Source organism: Cervus elaphus, chromosome 22 (assembly GCF_910594005.1).
Source record: "Cervus elaphus chromosome 22, mCerEla1.1, whole genome shotgun sequence".
Lineage (NCBI taxonomy): Eukaryota > Metazoa > Chordata > Mammalia > Artiodactyla > Cervidae > Cervus > Cervus elaphus.
The window spans coordinates 43,065,681-43,084,057 of NC_057836.1; the positions used below are offsets into that span (position 1 = coordinate 43,065,681).

An 18,377-nucleotide genomic window follows, 5' to 3' on the forward strand; every position below is an offset into this window, starting at 1 on the left:
CTGAAGGGGCTGCCTAGAACTCAGGACCGCCAGAACGTCAGTCCCATGCAAGCATGGCTTTTGTCTTGTTCTACCAGTGCTTGAAACAAGGCACTTAATAAAGAGTGTGGAAAATATGAATGAAGGGTAACAAATTCAAGACCCTCTGTAACTCCCCAAGTGATCACTGTATCCAATCTGTACTTGTATCCCTTATCGGACAGGGAACTCACTACTTATCTCCTGAGCAGCATCCTTTCTCTCTTCAGACAGCATAGGCTATTGGGAAGTTCTTTTGCTTTCCCCTGGCCTTGGCAGAACCACTGCACTCTTGCCCCTGCTCAGAGGGACCCTTGCTTCAAATTTAGCCCCCGGAGATTTCTGTCCAGGTGGCAGCCCCCAGTGGCCAGAGGATGAGGGTCCAGGGTCTGCTGAGTGTCCACTCTTCTCCATCTGACCCTCCTGCTCTCCAGCTGGGAAAGGGATGAGAGTGAAGGGTCCACATTGGCCTCAAGGGTGGCAGATGTGGTCACGGAGAGGACAGAGCCCCACCCACGAGTTGACTCATGAGCTTTATTCTCTATTCTGAGTGATTCCGAGAACAGCCACTCATGCCCAGAAAATCCCTCATTCCACCCTCTCAGTGACAGGGGAGGAACCCGAGGACCAGAGAGGGGAAGAGAGTGGACTAAGATTGCACAACCAGTGGCAGGAGAGGACCTCAGAGCCCGTGATCCCTGGCTGCCCCTTCAGGGGCCAAAAAAGGCAGCAGATGTGGCACTCAGCTCCCATGCTGCCATGGGGCCTGTGGAAGACCTCAAACGTCCTGTAAATCTTCTTCCTGTCACACCCAAACAGATCCTCCTCAGTGCAGTATCATTACGAGGTGCTTGCACACCTCCAGAGACAGTGGCTTCACCACTTGTAAGGCAGCTACTCTGTCCTGACCCCACAGAAAGTGTGTACGTGTGTGTGTTGTGAGGTGGGGGAAGAGAAGTTGCCTCCCCTCCCTGGGGGAATTCACCTTGTCCGGCTCACCTACGCAGGCTGACAGTCGAGCAGAGGTAACCCCATCTCCTGTTTTCCTGCCAGGGAACTTCCCTCTAGGGACTCCCCCAGAGCCTGAGTGGCAGGGTAAGTCGTGCTACTGAGAGGAAACCTGTCTGTGGAATGCTCCTCCAGGCTGGGGCCTCCCTGGAGACGGAACTGCCTGCCTGTGAGTAGTGAAGCCAGCTTCACTCTTGATGGTGTTGTGCCAGAGAGTCTCAGAATGCTAGGACCCTGCTGGGACAGCTGCTCATCACCTCAGGAGCCCTGGGCAGTGGTCCAGCAGGGAGACTGTGGCGGAGACTCTGCTACAAGGGTGTACATCACTCATGGCATGGTTGCTGCCTCCAGGCAGCCCTCCTGGTAACCACAGATCACAAAGCTCTCTTCTTGGCTTCTTGGTTGTACCACCATTTCTGCTTGAGTATGTCTGTTTGAGATGCTCTCTGCCATTTGCTTGAGGAGTCCCACCCGTTCCTTCTCTGAAATGAACATCCTTGAGGATGGGCCCACTCTGCTCTCCGCCTCTCAGCAGTCTTCAGTCCAGAGCCCCTTCCGGTTCAGTAAACAGGTGTAGACACCTCCAGCCAGAAGCTCCTTGGGAGACCCAGCACATTCCTGTTCTTCCACGGACAGGAAGCAGTCTGAGCGGGGCCATTGCTGGCAGGTTGAGGGGTGGAGTGCACAGAACCAGAAGCCAGAAGGATAGGCACATTCCTATCCAAGCACCACAGTTTTCCAGGAACCAGAGAAGGAGTGTGACTTGGCCGAGGGCACACAGCAAGTTGAAACGGAGCTAGGACTGAGACTGTGATATCCAGGCTCCTAGTCCAGTGCTCTTGGGTCTCCCAGAGGTCATGTCCATGGATCTGAGATGTGTCTCCTGTGTCCCTTGGGCAGGGAGGGCCAAGCTCCCATTGAGGAATGAGAGGGGCAGGCTGAGAACCCCCTGAGCAGAAGGAGGAGGCGTCGCCATGGTAGAGGGTAGGAAGCACTCAGGCCCCTCCTGCTTTGAAGGCTGATGGCATTTCAGAGGGCAAGGAGACTTCTAACAAAAGAGGAAACTGAGGCCCAGAGAGACGGCAGGGTGCCAGGCTGTGGCCACTTTCCTTACCCCTTCCTGTAGTGGACTTGGGGCAGGGGTGGGGCCTTTCCTGTATGCCCAGGGCCAGAAGCCTCATGATCGGGCTCTGAGATGGTGGTTCCCACCCACCCCGGCTCTTGAGCCCTGCCTCCCCCACCCTTGCCCCCCGCTGTCAGGTCAGAGTGAAGGGGGTTGAGGGAGGATGTCTGCGGGCCCTGAGGTGGGAGTGGGTCTCCAGGTACCACAGGTCATGGGGTTCGCAGGACACCGGGCACCACCTCCAAGGAAGCTCACTGCTTGCTGGCGATCTTCTTCTTCCGAGCAGAGACCAGGTCGTAGAAGGGGACACGAGTGATGCTGGCTCTGGAGTGCGGGTAGGGAAAAGGTTTCAGGGCTGGATGGGCTGGCAAAGGGGTCTCATCTCCCAGGGCTTGGAATAAGGGTGTGCTTCTCCCAGGGCAGGGTTGGCCTGCCCCACTGCAGGGGAAAAGCCTGATGACCCCACCAAGGACCGAGCCAGGGTATGCCACAGACAGTCCTGAGAGCCTCCAGAATTCTGCCCCCATGTATCTTTGGACACCTCCCCAGGCCCCGTCAGACTCGGAAGGAGGTGACAAGAGCCCAGGTGGAACCAGCAGACCTGCTTGCCAGTCCTAGCTCTGCCCCTCTCTGGCTGTGTGGCCCTGGGCAGGTCCTTTCCCTCTCTGGACCTCAGTCCTCATCTGTAAAATGAAGGTGAGAGTAGTTTTGGCCTGGCAGGCTCACAGGGCTGCTGCAAGGTCGGAGGGAAAAGACCCTACAAGTCTCTGGGACATACATGGTCCCCGGCCCGTTGACCACTTCCATGTCTTCCTCTGTCGAACAGGACTCACCCCCACTGGTATCTCCCCATGGACTCAAAGTCAAGGTGTTATCCTGCCCCTCCTCCTGTCCCTCCACTGCCCATCACACCTGTCACACTCCAGCCCCTGCACGGTGGTCTTTCTCCCCTGGCCACACCTGTCTGTGGCTCTCCAGCACACTCAGGAGAAACCTGAGCTCTCTGACATGGCCACCAAGGCCTCGCCATCCTCTGCAGCCTCATTTCCCACTGCTCAGCCCCCAGGCTGCCTGGTCCCCACATAGCCCTACCCCCTGCACTGCCCGGCATTGCCCAGTCCCACAATGCCCAGCACCAGCTATCCAGGAAGATGTCCAGGCATCCCTATGCCCAACCTGCCCTTTTGTTTGGCCTGCATTGCTCCTTCCACCTAGAAAGTCCTCCTCCCGACCCTACACCAGGTCTTTTCAGGACCACTTAGGATCCTGATGCTAACAGGCGCTGGGCAAAGAGCTTTATTCATAACATCTCCCATGATCCTCCACCATCCCCATGAATTCAGTGCCTTGCTCCTCTGTGTTCTGGGCCAGAGAGGATGCTCACGGAACATGGTGGAAGGGATTTGCATGCCAGAAACAGGAGGGAAGTTCTGGAGTTAGCCCTCTTTACAGACAAGGAAACAGGACCCTGAGAGGAGCTGGGGCTTCTGGAAGGTGACCAGAGACCCCTCCCCACCAGCCCAGCCACCCGTTACCGAATAGCTTCAATCCATTGGTCCCGCTCCTCGGCGCTGGAGGCTGAGATCCGGTAAGACTCGTGCTTGCCCTCCACCACTTTTCCGTCGCCATCGGTCTTGCAGGCCTTTATCTTCTGGCCCCGGCAGCTGGGGTTGCAGAGCTCCAGGCAGAACTGTGGGCAAGTGGCCAGGTGAGGGCAGGGCAGGGGTGGGAGGAAAGGGCAGCTCTGTGGGCTCTCGGGGAGGCTCGGAGAGGCCTAGACACTTGGGCAAGACCAGCATCTAGAAGAGCAGCAGATACACCTGACTGCCAGGCCTTCCTGTGAGAGAAGAACGGGCAGGGGCTGCGGCTCCTCATGTTGAAAACTTACTATGTGCCTGACTTGACCTAAATCCATGATCCCTCTTAAAATCCCCAGTTGACAGATGGGAAAATGGAGGTTCAGAAAGGAGCAGAGACTTATTGAAGGTCCCAGAGCCAGTATCAGGGGCCAGGCTCTGAGAGACAGTGTGGCCAGGCCCTCCTGAGGCCTCCTGACACCAGGATCCCCGTCCCTAAGAGGGAGGCTGAGGCAAGCCTGAGCTGCTGGAAGGTGTCACAGGCATGGCCTCGCCTCCTGGAGAGCCCAGCCCAGCCTGCGCTCTGTTTTGGAAATTCCTACAGCTGCTCTGGCCTGAGGCCACCTCGCTGACACCTACTGGCTTCTTGGGGTCGTCCACCTTCTGCACTGAGAGATTCTCAAGGGGTATGATTCCCCGAGGCTCCTTGTCCTGCAAGAGAATAAGAAGGAAGATCAGGATCAGCAAAGGGAGTCTGGAGTCAAGGGCAGGGAGTGAACTTGGAAGTTTTGTTGTTGTTTAGTCACTAAGTCGCCTTTAACTCTTTGTGACCCTATGGACTATAGCCTGCCAGCCTCCTCTGTCTGAACTCGGCGGCACCCCAGACCCCAAAGAGCAGTGTGCCCATCTTCCCCAGACTCTGACCAGCCCTGCAGAGGGCAGGGGAGCAGCGTGGGAAGAGCCCTGGCTGGGAGTTAGGAGTCCGGACTTTAAGCCCGAGCTCTGCCTTGCACCTTGGCCCAGCCCCATCCCCTCTTTGTAGCTGTTTCCCCCATTGTTAAGATGGGTGTGGAGGAGGACCGAATGATCTCAAAGAGGCCCCAGCTCTACAGTGGACTGCTTAGTGAGAATCTGGAAAGGGTTTGAGGGGAGGGACAGGGTAGCATGAGGCTCACAGTGGTGAACTCGAAGTAGTAGAGGCAGCTGTCCGTCAGGATGAACCAGCGTCGCTTCCAGGTCTTCACGCGGCCGCCTGCAAGAGCCAGCGATGGAGCCAGTGAGCCCTCCTCTACCTTGGGCTCCAGCACTTCTCTCCACGGAAGAGCAGGGCCTCCGATGCCCACCTCTGGGCCCCCACCCTGGCCCCCTAACCCCTAGCTTGCCACACCTCCCCCTCATCTGTCTCTCCCCCACTTAAAACCTGAGGGGTTCCATCACCTCCAGGCTGCCCCAGAGCTCCTCCCTAGTCCGGCCCCAGGGGCAGGATGGCCATTCCTGCACCTTCCTCCTGCCCCCACCACTCTGTTCATCCCTTGGCCCGCTCCCTGCCTGGTGTTGTGCTAAGCCTTTCATCTTTCACCTGCCAGGCAATGTTCTAGAGGATTCAAGAAACATTCACTTATTAATCCCTATGACTGCCTATGAGGAGTGGACCATTATTAACCCCGTTTTACAGATGAGGAGACCGCAGGGCAGAGAGGGTATGTCATCTGCTCAAGGTCTGGCAGCAGAGATGGGAATTGAACCCCAGTGTCTGAGCCCCAGAGCCCAAGTGCATGGTCATTTCCCCACATGTTTAATCCTCCCAAGGATGACTGTTACCATTCCACAGCTATAGCAACTGAGGCCAAGGATGGATGGAGGAGCTGGGATCTGTGACTTAGAGCTGCCCTGGGGCTGAAAACTGTCAGCTGGGCAAGAAAAGGAGGTTGCAGTCTGCAGGTGGATGGACTGGGAGGTGGGCCTGGAGAGATGGAGGGTCTGGATGGGCCCTCAGGCCAGGGCCCTGCTCCCACATACGGCGTCTGTCCTCCCTTGACTTGGAAAGCCTCTGTGCCTGGCTGGCTGCCCCTGCCCAGAGGTGCCCAGCATGTGTGGGGGTGGCAGGCTCAGATGGCCAGGTCCTGCAGTTCCGCTGCTAGAACTTGCAGCAGCTGCTGCCGTGGCACCCACCACAGCTCCCCTCTGCAGGCCCAAGGCCCTCCCTGCCCCCAGTCCTGTTGAGGAGAGGTTCCCCAAGCCACATCCTCTCACACTCCCTCCCCCCGTCTTTCAGGGACACCCAACCATCTGCCCACCAAATTCTGCCACTGGCTGGCTATGTGGCCTTGGGCTGGGCCCTTAACCTCACTGGGCCTGGGCTTCCTCAGAATCACTTCAGGAAGAAAGATCTGCGGTTGAAGGGCTTATCTATGAATCTGTCAGCTTTCCGTCTCCCTTCCTGCTCATTGTTCCCTCCCCCACTGTCCCCTCATCCCCAGGACAGACGGAGGGAGGGTTGGGGCAAGGAGACTGCTGCCCTGGGGCTCAGGAGGTGCTCAACTCCATCACCCGAGGCTTCAAGTCAAACGGGTGCGTGTGTCAGCCTTGTTGCATGAGTGTGTAGGCACATCAGTGCATGTGCCCCAGAGTGCAGGAGTGTGTGTCTTACCCAGTTTGAGCAGCCAGCCCTCACGGTCCGGTTTGAAGAAGGTGTGGGTGAGGTCATTGCCATCGTCCTCGGGGATGGAGAAGGGCTCGCTCTTGATGCTGTCGAAGAGGTTCTGCCCCAAGAGAAGGGAGGGAAAGACCCACTGTGACCTTTATCCAGGGCCTGGGTCTGGCCTATGTGGCCTCGGGCAGGTCAGTGACTCTATGTGCCTCAAGTTGGGAAGCTGATCTTGGCTCTTACAGGCCCCTCTCCCAAGAAGAGACCAGAGATCTCTTCTGGGGCATGGGAATTTCCCAGAAAGCAGATTTCAGTTCTCCGTGAAGGACTTTCTAGTTGTTAGAGCTGCTGAAATATGGAAGAAGCAACTTTGTAGGACAATGGGTTCCCTGTCACCAGAGGTATGCAAGCCAGGGCTGAGAATTCCCTGTGGGAGAGCTGTAGATGTTGGCAATGATCATCCCTCTGTGTTTTGAACCCCCTGCTGTGGGACACTGCCTTCCATGGACAACCTGCCCAGATTTCCAACTGTTTGGGAAAAACATTCTAAATTGTCTAATTCTGCTGATTAAAACCAGGCACAATGGTGGGTCACCATCATCGACATAATGAAATCATTTCCTTCTGTTGTGTTTGTGTGTGCTGCTGTTCAGATGGTTTCCTTGAAATGTTAAATGAAAAATTTCACAAGTACTGTTCGATTCCCCAAAGTTTTAGAAATGGTGTTTGCTGTTTTTTAAACATCTTTTCTGCTCCAGGAGCTTAGGGATGGTGGTAGGGTAAGAGAGTAGGGGAGGAGGGTGCTGGCCTGTAGCAGGTTTTCCTGGGTTTGATGGGGAGGACTCAGCTGGCTGCGGTGGGTTGAGTGGGGAAGGGCAGGGACCACTTTCCGTTTTCAGAGCCCCCACATTCCTAGAGCAGCCAGGAAGCCCTGCTGCCCCTCCCGCTCTGGCCCAGCCTGGCCCTGAGGTTTCCCTAGTAGCCCCCGCTGGTTGAAGGAGTTCTTTTCTCTAAGACCTGTTCTCTGTCAGCAAAGCTGGCAGCCCATACAAATATTCTGAAGGCCCAAGGGGGCAAGCAGGGGGACAGACAAGGCCTCATCCTTCACGACACCCACAGGGAGCCCCTGGTAGCTTCTGCGGGCCTCCTACAGCCTACACATTCTGCCCCCACAAGGAAAGAAGCTCTGTTCACCCACATTTCCTGTACCTTGTAAAACCAGGCTCCCCTCACCCCCTGTAAGAAAACACCCTTGCACCTGCCACCACCAAATCAGGCTGTCTTCTCTTGGCTGGGTAGACATGATCAGAAAGACAACAGCCACTCACCAGTGGTTGTGCTGGCCTTGCATCCACCCTTCCCCACCTACTCTGTTCTCCTCTGGAGAATCACCCCCTTACTTTCTGTCCAGGTTGCTCAGGGGTTTGACACTGCCCACCCAGCACTCCCTCGAGGCTCCAGGAGACAGGGAATGACTCCCATCTGGCTAATTAGAGCATTTCTTCCTACTGGTCACAGTGACTGATTCAGAGAGGGACTTGTGACCCACACCAGCCAATAAGCCTTCATTCTGGGACTCTAAACTGTTAAGCAAGATGGAAGCCTGGAGTTGCCCAGGTCCTCTCTGGGGAACTTGGGGGAAAGCCTGTTTAAGAGGGAAGCCAATTTGGAAGAGGAGAATGCTCAGAAATGGAGAGACCAGATTGAGCCCTGACCTCAATGAAGCACCTGGGTCTAGCCGAACCTGAAGCTGACCATCAGTCCCCCATCTTTTCATTGACATGAGTTGAGAATTCCTCCAGCCAAGGAAGAAACTGGAAGCTGGGAAACAAGTCAACATCTGCACTCCCAAATCTTCCTTTCTGGTCTCTGCAGCGGGGAGGGCTCAGGTAGACGTGGGTTGAACCTGGACTCCTCACAGACTTAGCCCCCCTGGCCAGCTACTTCTATTGGACCTCAGTTTCCTTTGCTGTAAGCTGGGGGTGGGGTGGGGTGGGAATGGTACCTGATGCCTGTGGTTGTCAGGAGAACTTAAGGAGCCCGATACACAGTCATTTCTGATGAAGATGCTTGGACAAGAACCCAGGAGGTCTGGCCCTACCTACAGCAGAAGATGCCCTCAACTGACTGTTTCCTTTGCTGGACCTTGATTTCTCCACCTGTGACACCACAGGGTGGATAAGCTCTCCTTCTTCCCCTCTCTTTCTTTTCCTTCTCCACCCCAGGTCCCTCTCTGGGCAGCCGTGTCATGGTGAGTGGAGCCAGGCACTTGAAGTGCTTTGTCTGCTTCTCAGGAGAACAATGTAAGGTCAGTGTCATCAGCCCACTTTGCAGATGGAGAAACAGAGGCTCACACTCAAGGACACACTGCCATAAAGGCGAAGCTGAGATTTGATCTCCTGTCCTCTGAGTCCACAGCTTGTGCCTTTGCCCTGAGTCTCTTAGGCACTCTGCCCTGTCCCCATCAGGATGGCTAGGGCAAGACTCGCTCACCTGCCTGAGCCCCCGCTCCCATCAGGCACCTCTCCAAAGTCTTTCCCACCTGCGTACCCTCATGGTCACAGAGTGACCTCTCTTGAGGTGATGTGTCTGTGTCAATTTAATTTCATAAATCAGGTCACTTAAAAATGTTATATGTCCTGGAGAATCCTTCCACAAAGCCACAAACTGATACTTAAAGATACTTAAAGCTGAGTCCTTGCTTTACACATGGGGAAGCTGAAGCCCCAAAAGAAAGCAAGAAGACCCCCCAGTCCACAGCAGCTTTCTGTAAAAACCTTGAAGAGCAAGGACTAGGCCAGTGTGGTTCTCTTTGTGCCCTGAAAGCTTCTGGATTCATTAGCCCGCCGAGAGACATAGGTGTTGTGCTAAATACCTTACATGTCTACACTAATCCCATAAGCTGGGAGCTCAGAGAGGTCAAGCCTCTTACCTAAAGTCACACAACTAGAAAATGGAGGAGCTAGCACTTGGATGTGGCTGTGACTCCAACGCTCTGTTCTTTTCCCTGCCTCTCGGCTGCCAAGGAGGATAATAAACCCTTTCCAGACCTCCCAGGCAGAGTTTGAAGCTAAATTGAGATAATAGACCCAAAAGCCCTATGAGAAGAAAGTTACAAGCTCTATACAAATGCAGCACATTGTTATTAACAAAAGACTTGAATTGGGAAAAATACCTAAGGAGGGAGCTGCTGAAGGAGGCTCTCCCGGGACAGAAGCAATAAAGTGGCACCTGGGAGATCCAACAGGACTGGTGCTGGCAGGCTGTTAACTCATTACCTGCCAGACCAGCTGTGCCCAGCTTCCTGCTCCAAATACCACAATGAGATGAGTTTTCAAAGGCCTTTCACATTTCAGGCAGTTTACTAAGGGCTGGAGATTTTAAATAATTATTAATGATTCTTAATAGCGACCTAAGCTACCATTAGAGCTTGTGCTATGTACCTGGCATGGGCTATGCCCTTTACGTTTTTAAAAATTACTACTCACAGCAGCTCTGTGACGCAGGCGTCATCATTCCCGTTCTCCTGGTTGAGGAAGTGGTGGCCCCGAGAGGGTGAGTCATTGCTCAAGGTCATCCAGGAGGCGAACAACGGGGAGATGGGACTTGACCTGAGCTCTAATCTACTCTCAAGCCCTCATTTCATATCATAAAGTGAAGAAAGTGAAAGTGAAGTCACTCAGTCGTGTCTGACTCTTTGCAACCCCGTGGACTGTAGCCTACCAGGCTCCTCCGTCCACGGGATTCTCCAGGCAAGAATGCTGGAGTGGGTTGCCATTTCCTTCTCCAATTTCATATCATGCCCCCCTCCAAAATAAATTTTCTCTGGGGATCGAGGAGGGTGAAGGGCTAAGGGCATAGCTGTTTTCAAACCCTGAAGAGCACCAGAGTCATTCCAGATCCAGGCTCTCCTCCACCCCCACCAGACTTCTGCTGCAGAACACACACAGGGTGCTAAGCTGCCAGGGTGGGGTTCACATTGTCTCCTCCCCTCCTGCCAGACTCTGACCCAGAGGGAACTGAAACTCTATAGAGCTCTGGGCACCTCTAATCCTAGAAATGAATTGTCAGTTCATTTTTGCTAAGCCAGGCTTTGAATCTCACTCCTGTCTTTCTAAGATAGTTCCCAGCTCCACTTTGCCCATAGGAAGCAGGTAAACTTTGGAGGCTGTAGTTCAAAGCCCTGGGCACTCTGGCCCCACCTTGGTGCCCCTCACTGTCTGTCTGTACCCAGATGGCTACCTCGGATGCCCCTCCCTTTCCCTACCAAGTCAAGTGCTGACCACTTCCTCTTTCTGGAATGTCCTTCCCCTGCTTCTCCTCTGGGCAAACTCCCACTCAACCTTCAAGGCCAGTTCAAAAGTCACCTCCTCTGTGAAGTCTTCCAGGATGGCACTCTTTCCCTGCCCCTGGGAGAGTGATAGTATTGTCTGCTGGGTCTCCATAGCTAGGTTCCTATGGTCAGCATAGCTTGAATCAGGCAGGGCTGGAATTCACATGTGTTTTATCTTCCCACCAGACCCTGAACTTGGGTTGCTTCATCCCTGGATGCCCCATGCCAGGCCAGAGCCTGGTGCAGTGTGGCAGGCGTGGGGGCTGTTTAGGATGGGATAGGAAGCCTGGGTTCTGCTCGACTCTGGAGCTGATGTGTAGCCTATGGAAGACCCGTTACTTCCTCTCTGGAAGAGGGAGGGGTTTGAGCAGAGACTGGGAATTTTCTGCTCTGACCCACTGAGAGTCTAAGACTCTGGGATTCCAAGAAACAGACTAGGTGGTGTGAGGCATCCTTTCGAGGAAGGTGTGAATGATGGGTGCCTAGAGCTCCCCAAAGGCTGAGGTCTGGGCGGACCTCCTGGGTGTTCAGTTTTGGACTTCCTTCTTAAGATGGGACCGCTTGCGAAAGCCTGTTTCAGGACCAACCTCTTTTGTGATGGTCCATCCCCTGGACAGAGGAGCCTGGCTGGCAACAGTCCATAGTGTCGAAAAAGAGTCAGACACAGCTGAAGCAACTTAGCACATCTCAAGACAGTTCTTGACCTGGGAGGGCCCCCTCCTGGAAAGGCCTCTCTTAGATGAGCCCCTCTTGGGTCTTCCGCCCAAAGACAGGCTCCTCCTGGATGCCTGGAGACCAGCTGGCCGGGGCCACGCCCCTCTTACCCGCAGCTGCTCCTCAGGCAAGTCACTGCCGTCGTTGATGCCACGGTTCATGGACACAAAGCGCTCGAAGGGCGGCCTGTCCCGGACGTTGGGGTTGTGGAGGCTGGTGTTGAGCATGATGATGGAGAAGGACAGGACGTAGCAGGTGTCTGCGGGACGCGACAGCGGTCAGAGTCCTGGCCCTAACCCCTCCGGGATGGAGAGTTGGCTGTCTCAATGCCCTGAAGGTCCACCCTGTCCTCCCGGCTTGGCATTCAAGTCCTAGCCTCACCTCCCACTCTTCCGGAGCTCCCTGCTGCAAACAAGCTTCAGCTGTCAGTTGCCCGGGCCCCTGTGTGCCTCCCACCCGGCACTTCTTCTCCTGCTGGGCCCCCTGCCTGGCACGACCTCCTCTTCCCTTTTCTATCCATTTAAACCCTCCTGCTCTTTAGTCTCCTGCTCCAGCCCTCCTCCCCGCCGAGCCCTTCCTGCCCCCCTGCCCACTCTGTTCTCTGCCTCCTTGGAACTCAGAGGATGCTTATTGTTTGCTACCCTGTTCAGGGCTGGGTCACGTGCTGCTTGGTAATCTTGCTAGCATTGTGGGGCTCCCAGAGCCGAGCTCCTGTTCTATTATTCAGACTTTCACGTGCTTGTGCTCAGGAGCCAGGCTGGGCTGAGCGTTTGGGAGGGAGATGATCGCTACTCTGTGATGTTTTAAATCCCTGAGTCCAGAGCCAGCGAAGTTCAGCTGTGACCCCAGCTCTCTGGTTGACCTTGAAAAGCGCTTGAGTTCCCAGAGCCTCAGCTTCCCCATCTGCAATATGAGGTGTGTTAAGTTGCTTTAGTTGTGTCTGACTCTTTGTGACCCCCATGGACTCTAGGCCGCCAGACCCCTCTGTCTATGGGATTCTCCAGGCAAGAATACTGGAATGGGTTGCCATGCCCTCCTCCAGGGGAGCTTCCCGACCCAGGGATCGAACCTCCATCTCTTATGTCTAACCTGCATTGGTAGGCGGGTTCTTTACCACTAGTGCCACATGGGAAGCCCCTGAAATATTTTAGAAGGTTTAACTTTGAAAGAGCTTCATGTTCATTAACGATTTTACCTCTGATAACGGTGGCTTTAATGTTGCTGGTGCTTGCCCTGTGCTAAGCTCTTTACATCCCCTGACAACACTAATGAGGCCAGCACTGTTACTGCCCCCACCCATTTTACAGATTAGGAAACTGAGGCACAGGGAGAGTAAGTTACATGTCCCAGGTCACAAGATTAAGTAGTTCAACAGTGATTCAAATCTGGTGCTTTAAAATTCCTTCCTTCCTACAAATATTTATTGAGTAACTAATAAATGCTACAGAATGGGGATTCACTGGTGAAAAAATCTGTATAGTCCCCACACTTGTGGGTTGTTTAAAATTGTGGGGCTGATAGATAATAGGCAAGCAAATCCCTAATTTATGTATAACCACAAGGTGGGCAAATGCTCTGTAGGACTTGTCCATAGACACACTGCTAAGAAGCCCCCTTCATTTCTCTGAGTCTTTATGTGCAAGGATGAGACTACTGCTGACCTCACAGAGTAGCGGTAAGGATTACATGACTTGCATAGGTAAAGCACTTAACATCTGGGGAGTGCTTAGTACTTGGACTTGGTTATTGCCATGGTACCTTCAGATCCAGAGAAGAGACCAGGACAAGCCTGCCATCATTTCTCTCCCACCCTGTTGGAAAGTGTGGAGGACTGATTTTTGCTGATATCTATCTTATCCACCCTGGCCCTGTGCATCCTGCCCAGTCTGTTTCTGCTTCCATGCCTTTGCTCAAACTAGAACCCCAGTCCCAAAGACCCTTTCTCCCCTTGACCTCCTGAAGAACTCCTATTCATCCTTCAAAACCCCATTTAGACATCAGGTCCTCTGGGAAGCCAGCCTGGACATGCTGAATCCCCCACCCCCACCCTCAGATGAGACACTGATACCTTAGCACCCCACACCATTATTTCCTGCCTTCTCTCCCAAGGATCATGCCCTTGGGAGATGTGTGTGCAGGCAGCTCTGCCTGACACACACCCAGCAGAGGGTCTGGCATGGATATGGTGGTCAGTGAGGGCTGATGACAGGATCTGGGCTCCCAGGGTCTGGGTGCTTGGGAGAGACCTGGTGCCTCAGGAGGTAGGTTCGCACCTGGCAGGGTCCCCTCCCACATAGGCACCTGTGGACTGGAAGACGCCGGGGTTGCAGAGGCAGTATCGGGAGGCGAAGGTCTCCATCATGCGGTCGATCTTCTGGGCCTCACCTGGCAGCCGGAAGCTCCACAGGAATTGTCTGGGGTCAGGGAACAGAGCCATGGGCAGTGGAGGTGGAGGGCTCTCAGAGGGGGTAAGAGGGCCCCCCATCCTTCCCCTTCAATAAACTGCTCTGCCTCTCTCATGCTTAGTCTCTTTATCCTGTAAATGGGAGACTCTGCACCTGACATCTAGACTCATGGGAAGGGTCAGTGGAATTTGTGCTGTGAGCACCAAGTCTGCAGGAGGGATCCAAGAAATGCCTTTTCTTCTAGAATACAGGAGCTTAGTGGACACTCTTCTCTGCCCATCTGTGGCCTAGCACCATTTGTGGTCCAGTCCACCCCAGCCCATGAGGGGACCAATGTGGATTCTCAGGTTCTAAGGCCTCTCTCCACCTGGCCACTGGGCCCTGGGATCTGTGGGACCCTGGAGAGGTTGTCTTTCCTTGGCTGAGCTTCCTTTTCTTGGAACTGAATGATATCCACAGCTTCCAACTGAATTCGCCAAGGTCAAGGGCCATGCCTGCTCCTCTCACATCTCCCGCTGAGCCTTGAACACTGGGACTGTGTTTACTGGGCCAGTGCCTGCTCAGTAAAGGCTTGTTAAATGAGCGAGAGAATGAAAAAAATTAATAAATGAACGAATGAATTTTGGAGACTCTCAACCTACCCCTCTCCTTTAAAAAGCATGAGAGTTGGAGGGAAGGTCACATTGCTTAGATAGTGGTGGCTTTTTCCTTCTCTGTCTTGCAAACTCCTAATCGTCTGTCCAAACCCAGATCAAATGCCCCTACTCAGGAGATGATTTTCCTGACATCATCTGCAGCAGCAAGACTTACTAAACCCTTACTGTGGATCAGTTCTAAGCACTTTCTTACTTAGTCCTCACCACCCTATGAGGTTGGTATTGTTATTATGTTATTAACCCCATTTTACAGATAAAGAAACTGAGGCACAGAGAGGGTTTTTTTTTGTTTTTTTTTTGGTGACTTTCCCCAGGGGTGAGTAGCAGATACAGGGTATGAACTGTGCAGTCTAGCTCCAGAGTATGTGCTCCTTACCCACATATATTAATGCCTCCCATCACTGTAAAAATGAGTAGCAAAAATAATATCCTAATTAGAAAATGATAAGTAATAATAAATGTAGTACACACCAAGCTGTATTAATAAAATAAATAAAATAAGCACTAATTCAAAAAGCAGTGGGAATAGCAGTCATAATAATAGTAATAGTGATTAAAATGATTAGATATTATTATAATAATGATATAATAATTAGCAGTAGTAGTAGTAAGAAGCCAGGTGCTGATACAGGCAGTCCATGCCTGTTATCTCATTTAACCTCAGCTCTCTTTGGGGATACTGTCATCAATTACTTCTATTTATTTATTAAAAACAATTTTTTGGCCGCACCGCACAGCTTGCAGAATCTTAGTTCCCTGACCAAGGATTGAACTCAAGCCCTCAGAAGTGAAAGAACTGAGTCTGAACCACTGGATCCCCAGGGAATTCCCTCTTTAATTAATTTTGAGCCTGATGCTTTGTTTGTGCTGTTAGCCAGGTGGATGATGGTGCCCCCAACACCCCTCTGACCCCTTGGGAATCAGGCCCCTGCCCCCTGGACCACTCACCTGAGGGCCTGGACGAGGTTGAGGTTAGCAAACTCATGGCAATCTACAAAGGCCTGGAGGACCTGCAGGTTGATGGGGTCCCTGGAGAGGAGACAGAAGGGAGGGTGGGACACATTTGAGCATTTGTACCCCCTTCTAGAGGGGTTGAGGTGGGGGAGGCTGAGGAGGGGAGAGACATCCTCCTTCTGAGTCCAGCCGCCCTCTGGTCTGTTGACATGTCTGACCCTGCATCACCGTCCTCCCACCGCGATCTGCACACCCATGTCCTCCCACTCACAGCAGACCCCCCACCCTCCTGGCTCACCAGCACTGACCTCAGTCAGGAGGGGGCTCTGGCTTTGGAGTGGCCCGTGCTGAGTCACTTTCTGTCTGGGTGACCCCTCACAAACCACCCGACCTCCCCAAGCCCCGGTATTCTCATCTGTAAAATGGAGAGAACCATGTCCACCCCCACTTCCTCTGTCTTCTCAGATCTGAAGTCAGAAAGCCCTGCGCTTCTTGCCAGCTGCATTCCTGGCTTGCTTAGGAGAAGGAGAGTGTTATCTGAGGTGCCTGGGAGAGGGGGTGCTGGCTTGCCGGCCCAGCTCCACACCTGTCCTCTACAGTCTATGCCCTCCCCCAGCAGCCAGAGGGGTCCCCTCAGAGTACCCCTCGGCCCAGTACCTCTCAGGGATCCCCACCTGTCACTGACTACTTCCTCCCACCCTCCATCCCTCTGCTCCTGTCTCACTGGCTTGCTGTTCCTTCAGCGGGCTTCTGCCCCAGGGCCTTTCATGTGCTGCTCCCTCTGCCTGAAATGCTCTCCCCCAGAGCCACACTGCTCACCTTCTCTAAATTTCAGTCAAAGGTCACCTTCTCTGGGAGACCCTTTGTGTCCACACTATTTAAAGTCACAGTCTTTGAAGCGCGGTTCTCAGAACGTTCTCATCTCCCTTTCTTGCTTTGTTTGTATTCCAAAGAACTTTTAATTTATTTGACATATTTTGGTACCTGTCTTCCCCATTAGAATGTACCTTCCCTGATGGCAGAAATTTTTTTCTTTTTAATTGAAGTATAGTTGATTTACAACTGTGTTATTTTCAGGTGTATAGCAAAATGATTTGTATATATATACATATACATATAGGGACTTCCCTGGTGGCTCAGATGGTAAAGGGTCTGCCTACAAAGTGAGAGACCTGGGTTTGCTCCCTGGGTCGGGAAGATCCTCTGGAGAAGGAAATGGCAATCCACTCCAGTACTCTTGCCTGGAAAATCCCGTGGATGGAGGAGCCTGGTAGTCTACAATCCATGGGGTCGCAAAAAGTCGGACACAACTGAGCGACTCAACTTTCACTTTCACTTTTCACATATATATATATATATATATTCTTTATTTTCAATTCTTTTCCATTGTAGTTTACTACAAGATATTGAATATAGTTCTCTGTGCTACACAGTAATTCTTTGTTGTTAATCTGCTATGTATGGTATTGTGCATCTGTTAATCCCATACTCCCAGTTTATCCCCACTCCCCCGCCCCCGGAGCTTTGTCTTGTTCACTGGTATAAATCCAGGACTTAGAACACTGCCCGGTGCACCTAGTAAACCTAGTAAAGATAGTGCTAAGTTGTGTCCGACTCTTGCCATCCCATGAACTGTAGCCTGCCAGGCTCCTCTGTCCATGGGATTCTCCAGGCAAGAATACTGGAGTGGGTTGCCATTTTCTTCTCCAGGGGAACTTCCTGACCCAGGAATTGAACCCAGGTCTCCCACATTGCAGGCAGATGCTTTACTGACTGAGCTATGCAGGAAGCACAGTAGATATTAAAAATATCTACTTGTTTTCTAATGAATGAAGGAAGGAATGAAGGCAGACATGCTTTGGTTCAAAGTCTGGAAGAAGAGTGATCATTTAACCTGCTCAAGCCTCAGGAGTTACTACTTTCCTAACATGCTTCATTCCTTAGTTACCTGCACACACAACCCACCCCTCACACATACCTGTGCACACCTGCACATCCTCATTCCCTGCCTTCCTAAGGCACCACCCTCCTTACCTCTCCCCCAAGTAGGTGCCGATGGCTGTCTTGTTGAGTCCCTCGCCCTTGTACAAGAACTGGGCGATGTCCTGGACGTCGGGGGTCAGCAGCTTGTGCTCAATGAGATACTGGATGCCCTGGAGGTGGTACACAGAGCCTGTGAGCAGCTCCCACCCAGCAGCTGGCCTGGGAAGGGAGAGAGGGAGCGCCCGTGGCCAGAGCCCTGGGGCCTGGAATTCTAGCATTGGCACAGCTTGTTCTGGGAACTTGTGACCCTCCTTAATTGAAGCTGCCTTTGTAAGGTGATGAGCTCCCCATCAGCAGAGGTGTGCAAACAGACATGTGTTCCTGCCATGAACCAGGTTCATGCCAGCTGCTCCCCCAGACCCCTCTCAGTCTGCCACTCTCTGATCATATGCTTTGATGATTCGATGAATTTATAATTTTAAGATTGAATGATTCAGCTTAATGTTTGTATTATTTAAAAACAGTGTTTCATTTTTTTCTCACGAGTAATCTATGGCCATTGTATAAAAATTAGGGAAAAACCCAGCTCAATCAAAAGGGGAGGACATTGCTACGGCTCGGAGGTAGACACCCCGGCAGTGCCTTTCCTCCCCTCGCTGTGTGAAAATGGGCGTGTGCCTTGCCCCGCTTTTCGGATTTGACAATATCAAAACATCTCACCTCACAACCCAGGCACTCAAAGTCTGTCATTCTAATTTTAGGAGTTGGAGGGGTTGGGCTCTGGTTTTCTGTGATGAGGCCTTTGCATCCCTGTTCCTTTTGGAGAAGAGGCTGCTTGGAAGAGTGGGGATAGACTGTGGAAGGCTCTTTGTGACAGGCAGATGGCCCAGGGGACCCCTCAGAGGCCCCTCCCTGAGGGGCACTCAGGCAGGAATGTGAGTGTGTGTTTGTGTGGTCTG

At 52.9% G+C, this 18,377-nt stretch overlaps 1 protein-coding gene across 1 annotated transcript in view; it reads right to left on the reverse strand.

The window, feature by feature from the left end:
* Positions 1-538: 538 nt before the first annotated feature.
* The window catches only part of CYTH4 (cytohesin 4), a 31,277-nt gene continuing 13,438 nt past the window's right edge, over positions 539-18,377 (reverse strand). Inside the window, exons 5-13 of the mRNA XM_043881715.1 lie at positions 17,470-17,588; positions 15,430-15,510; positions 13,722-13,834; positions 11,531-11,679; positions 6,377-6,488; positions 4,902-4,978; positions 4,366-4,437; positions 3,685-3,839; positions 539-2,473 (exon numbers count right to left, since the gene is read on the reverse strand). Coding sequence (XP_043737650.1) covers positions 2,401-2,473; positions 3,685-3,839; positions 4,366-4,437; positions 4,902-4,978; positions 6,377-6,488; positions 11,531-11,679; positions 13,722-13,834; positions 15,430-15,510; positions 17,470-17,588 — 951 coding nt within the window. The 3' untranslated portion in view covers positions 539-2,400. The remainder of the gene's footprint in view (positions 2,474-3,684; positions 3,840-4,365; positions 4,438-4,901; positions 4,979-6,376; positions 6,489-11,530; positions 11,680-13,721; positions 13,835-15,429; positions 15,511-17,469; positions 17,589-18,377) is intronic.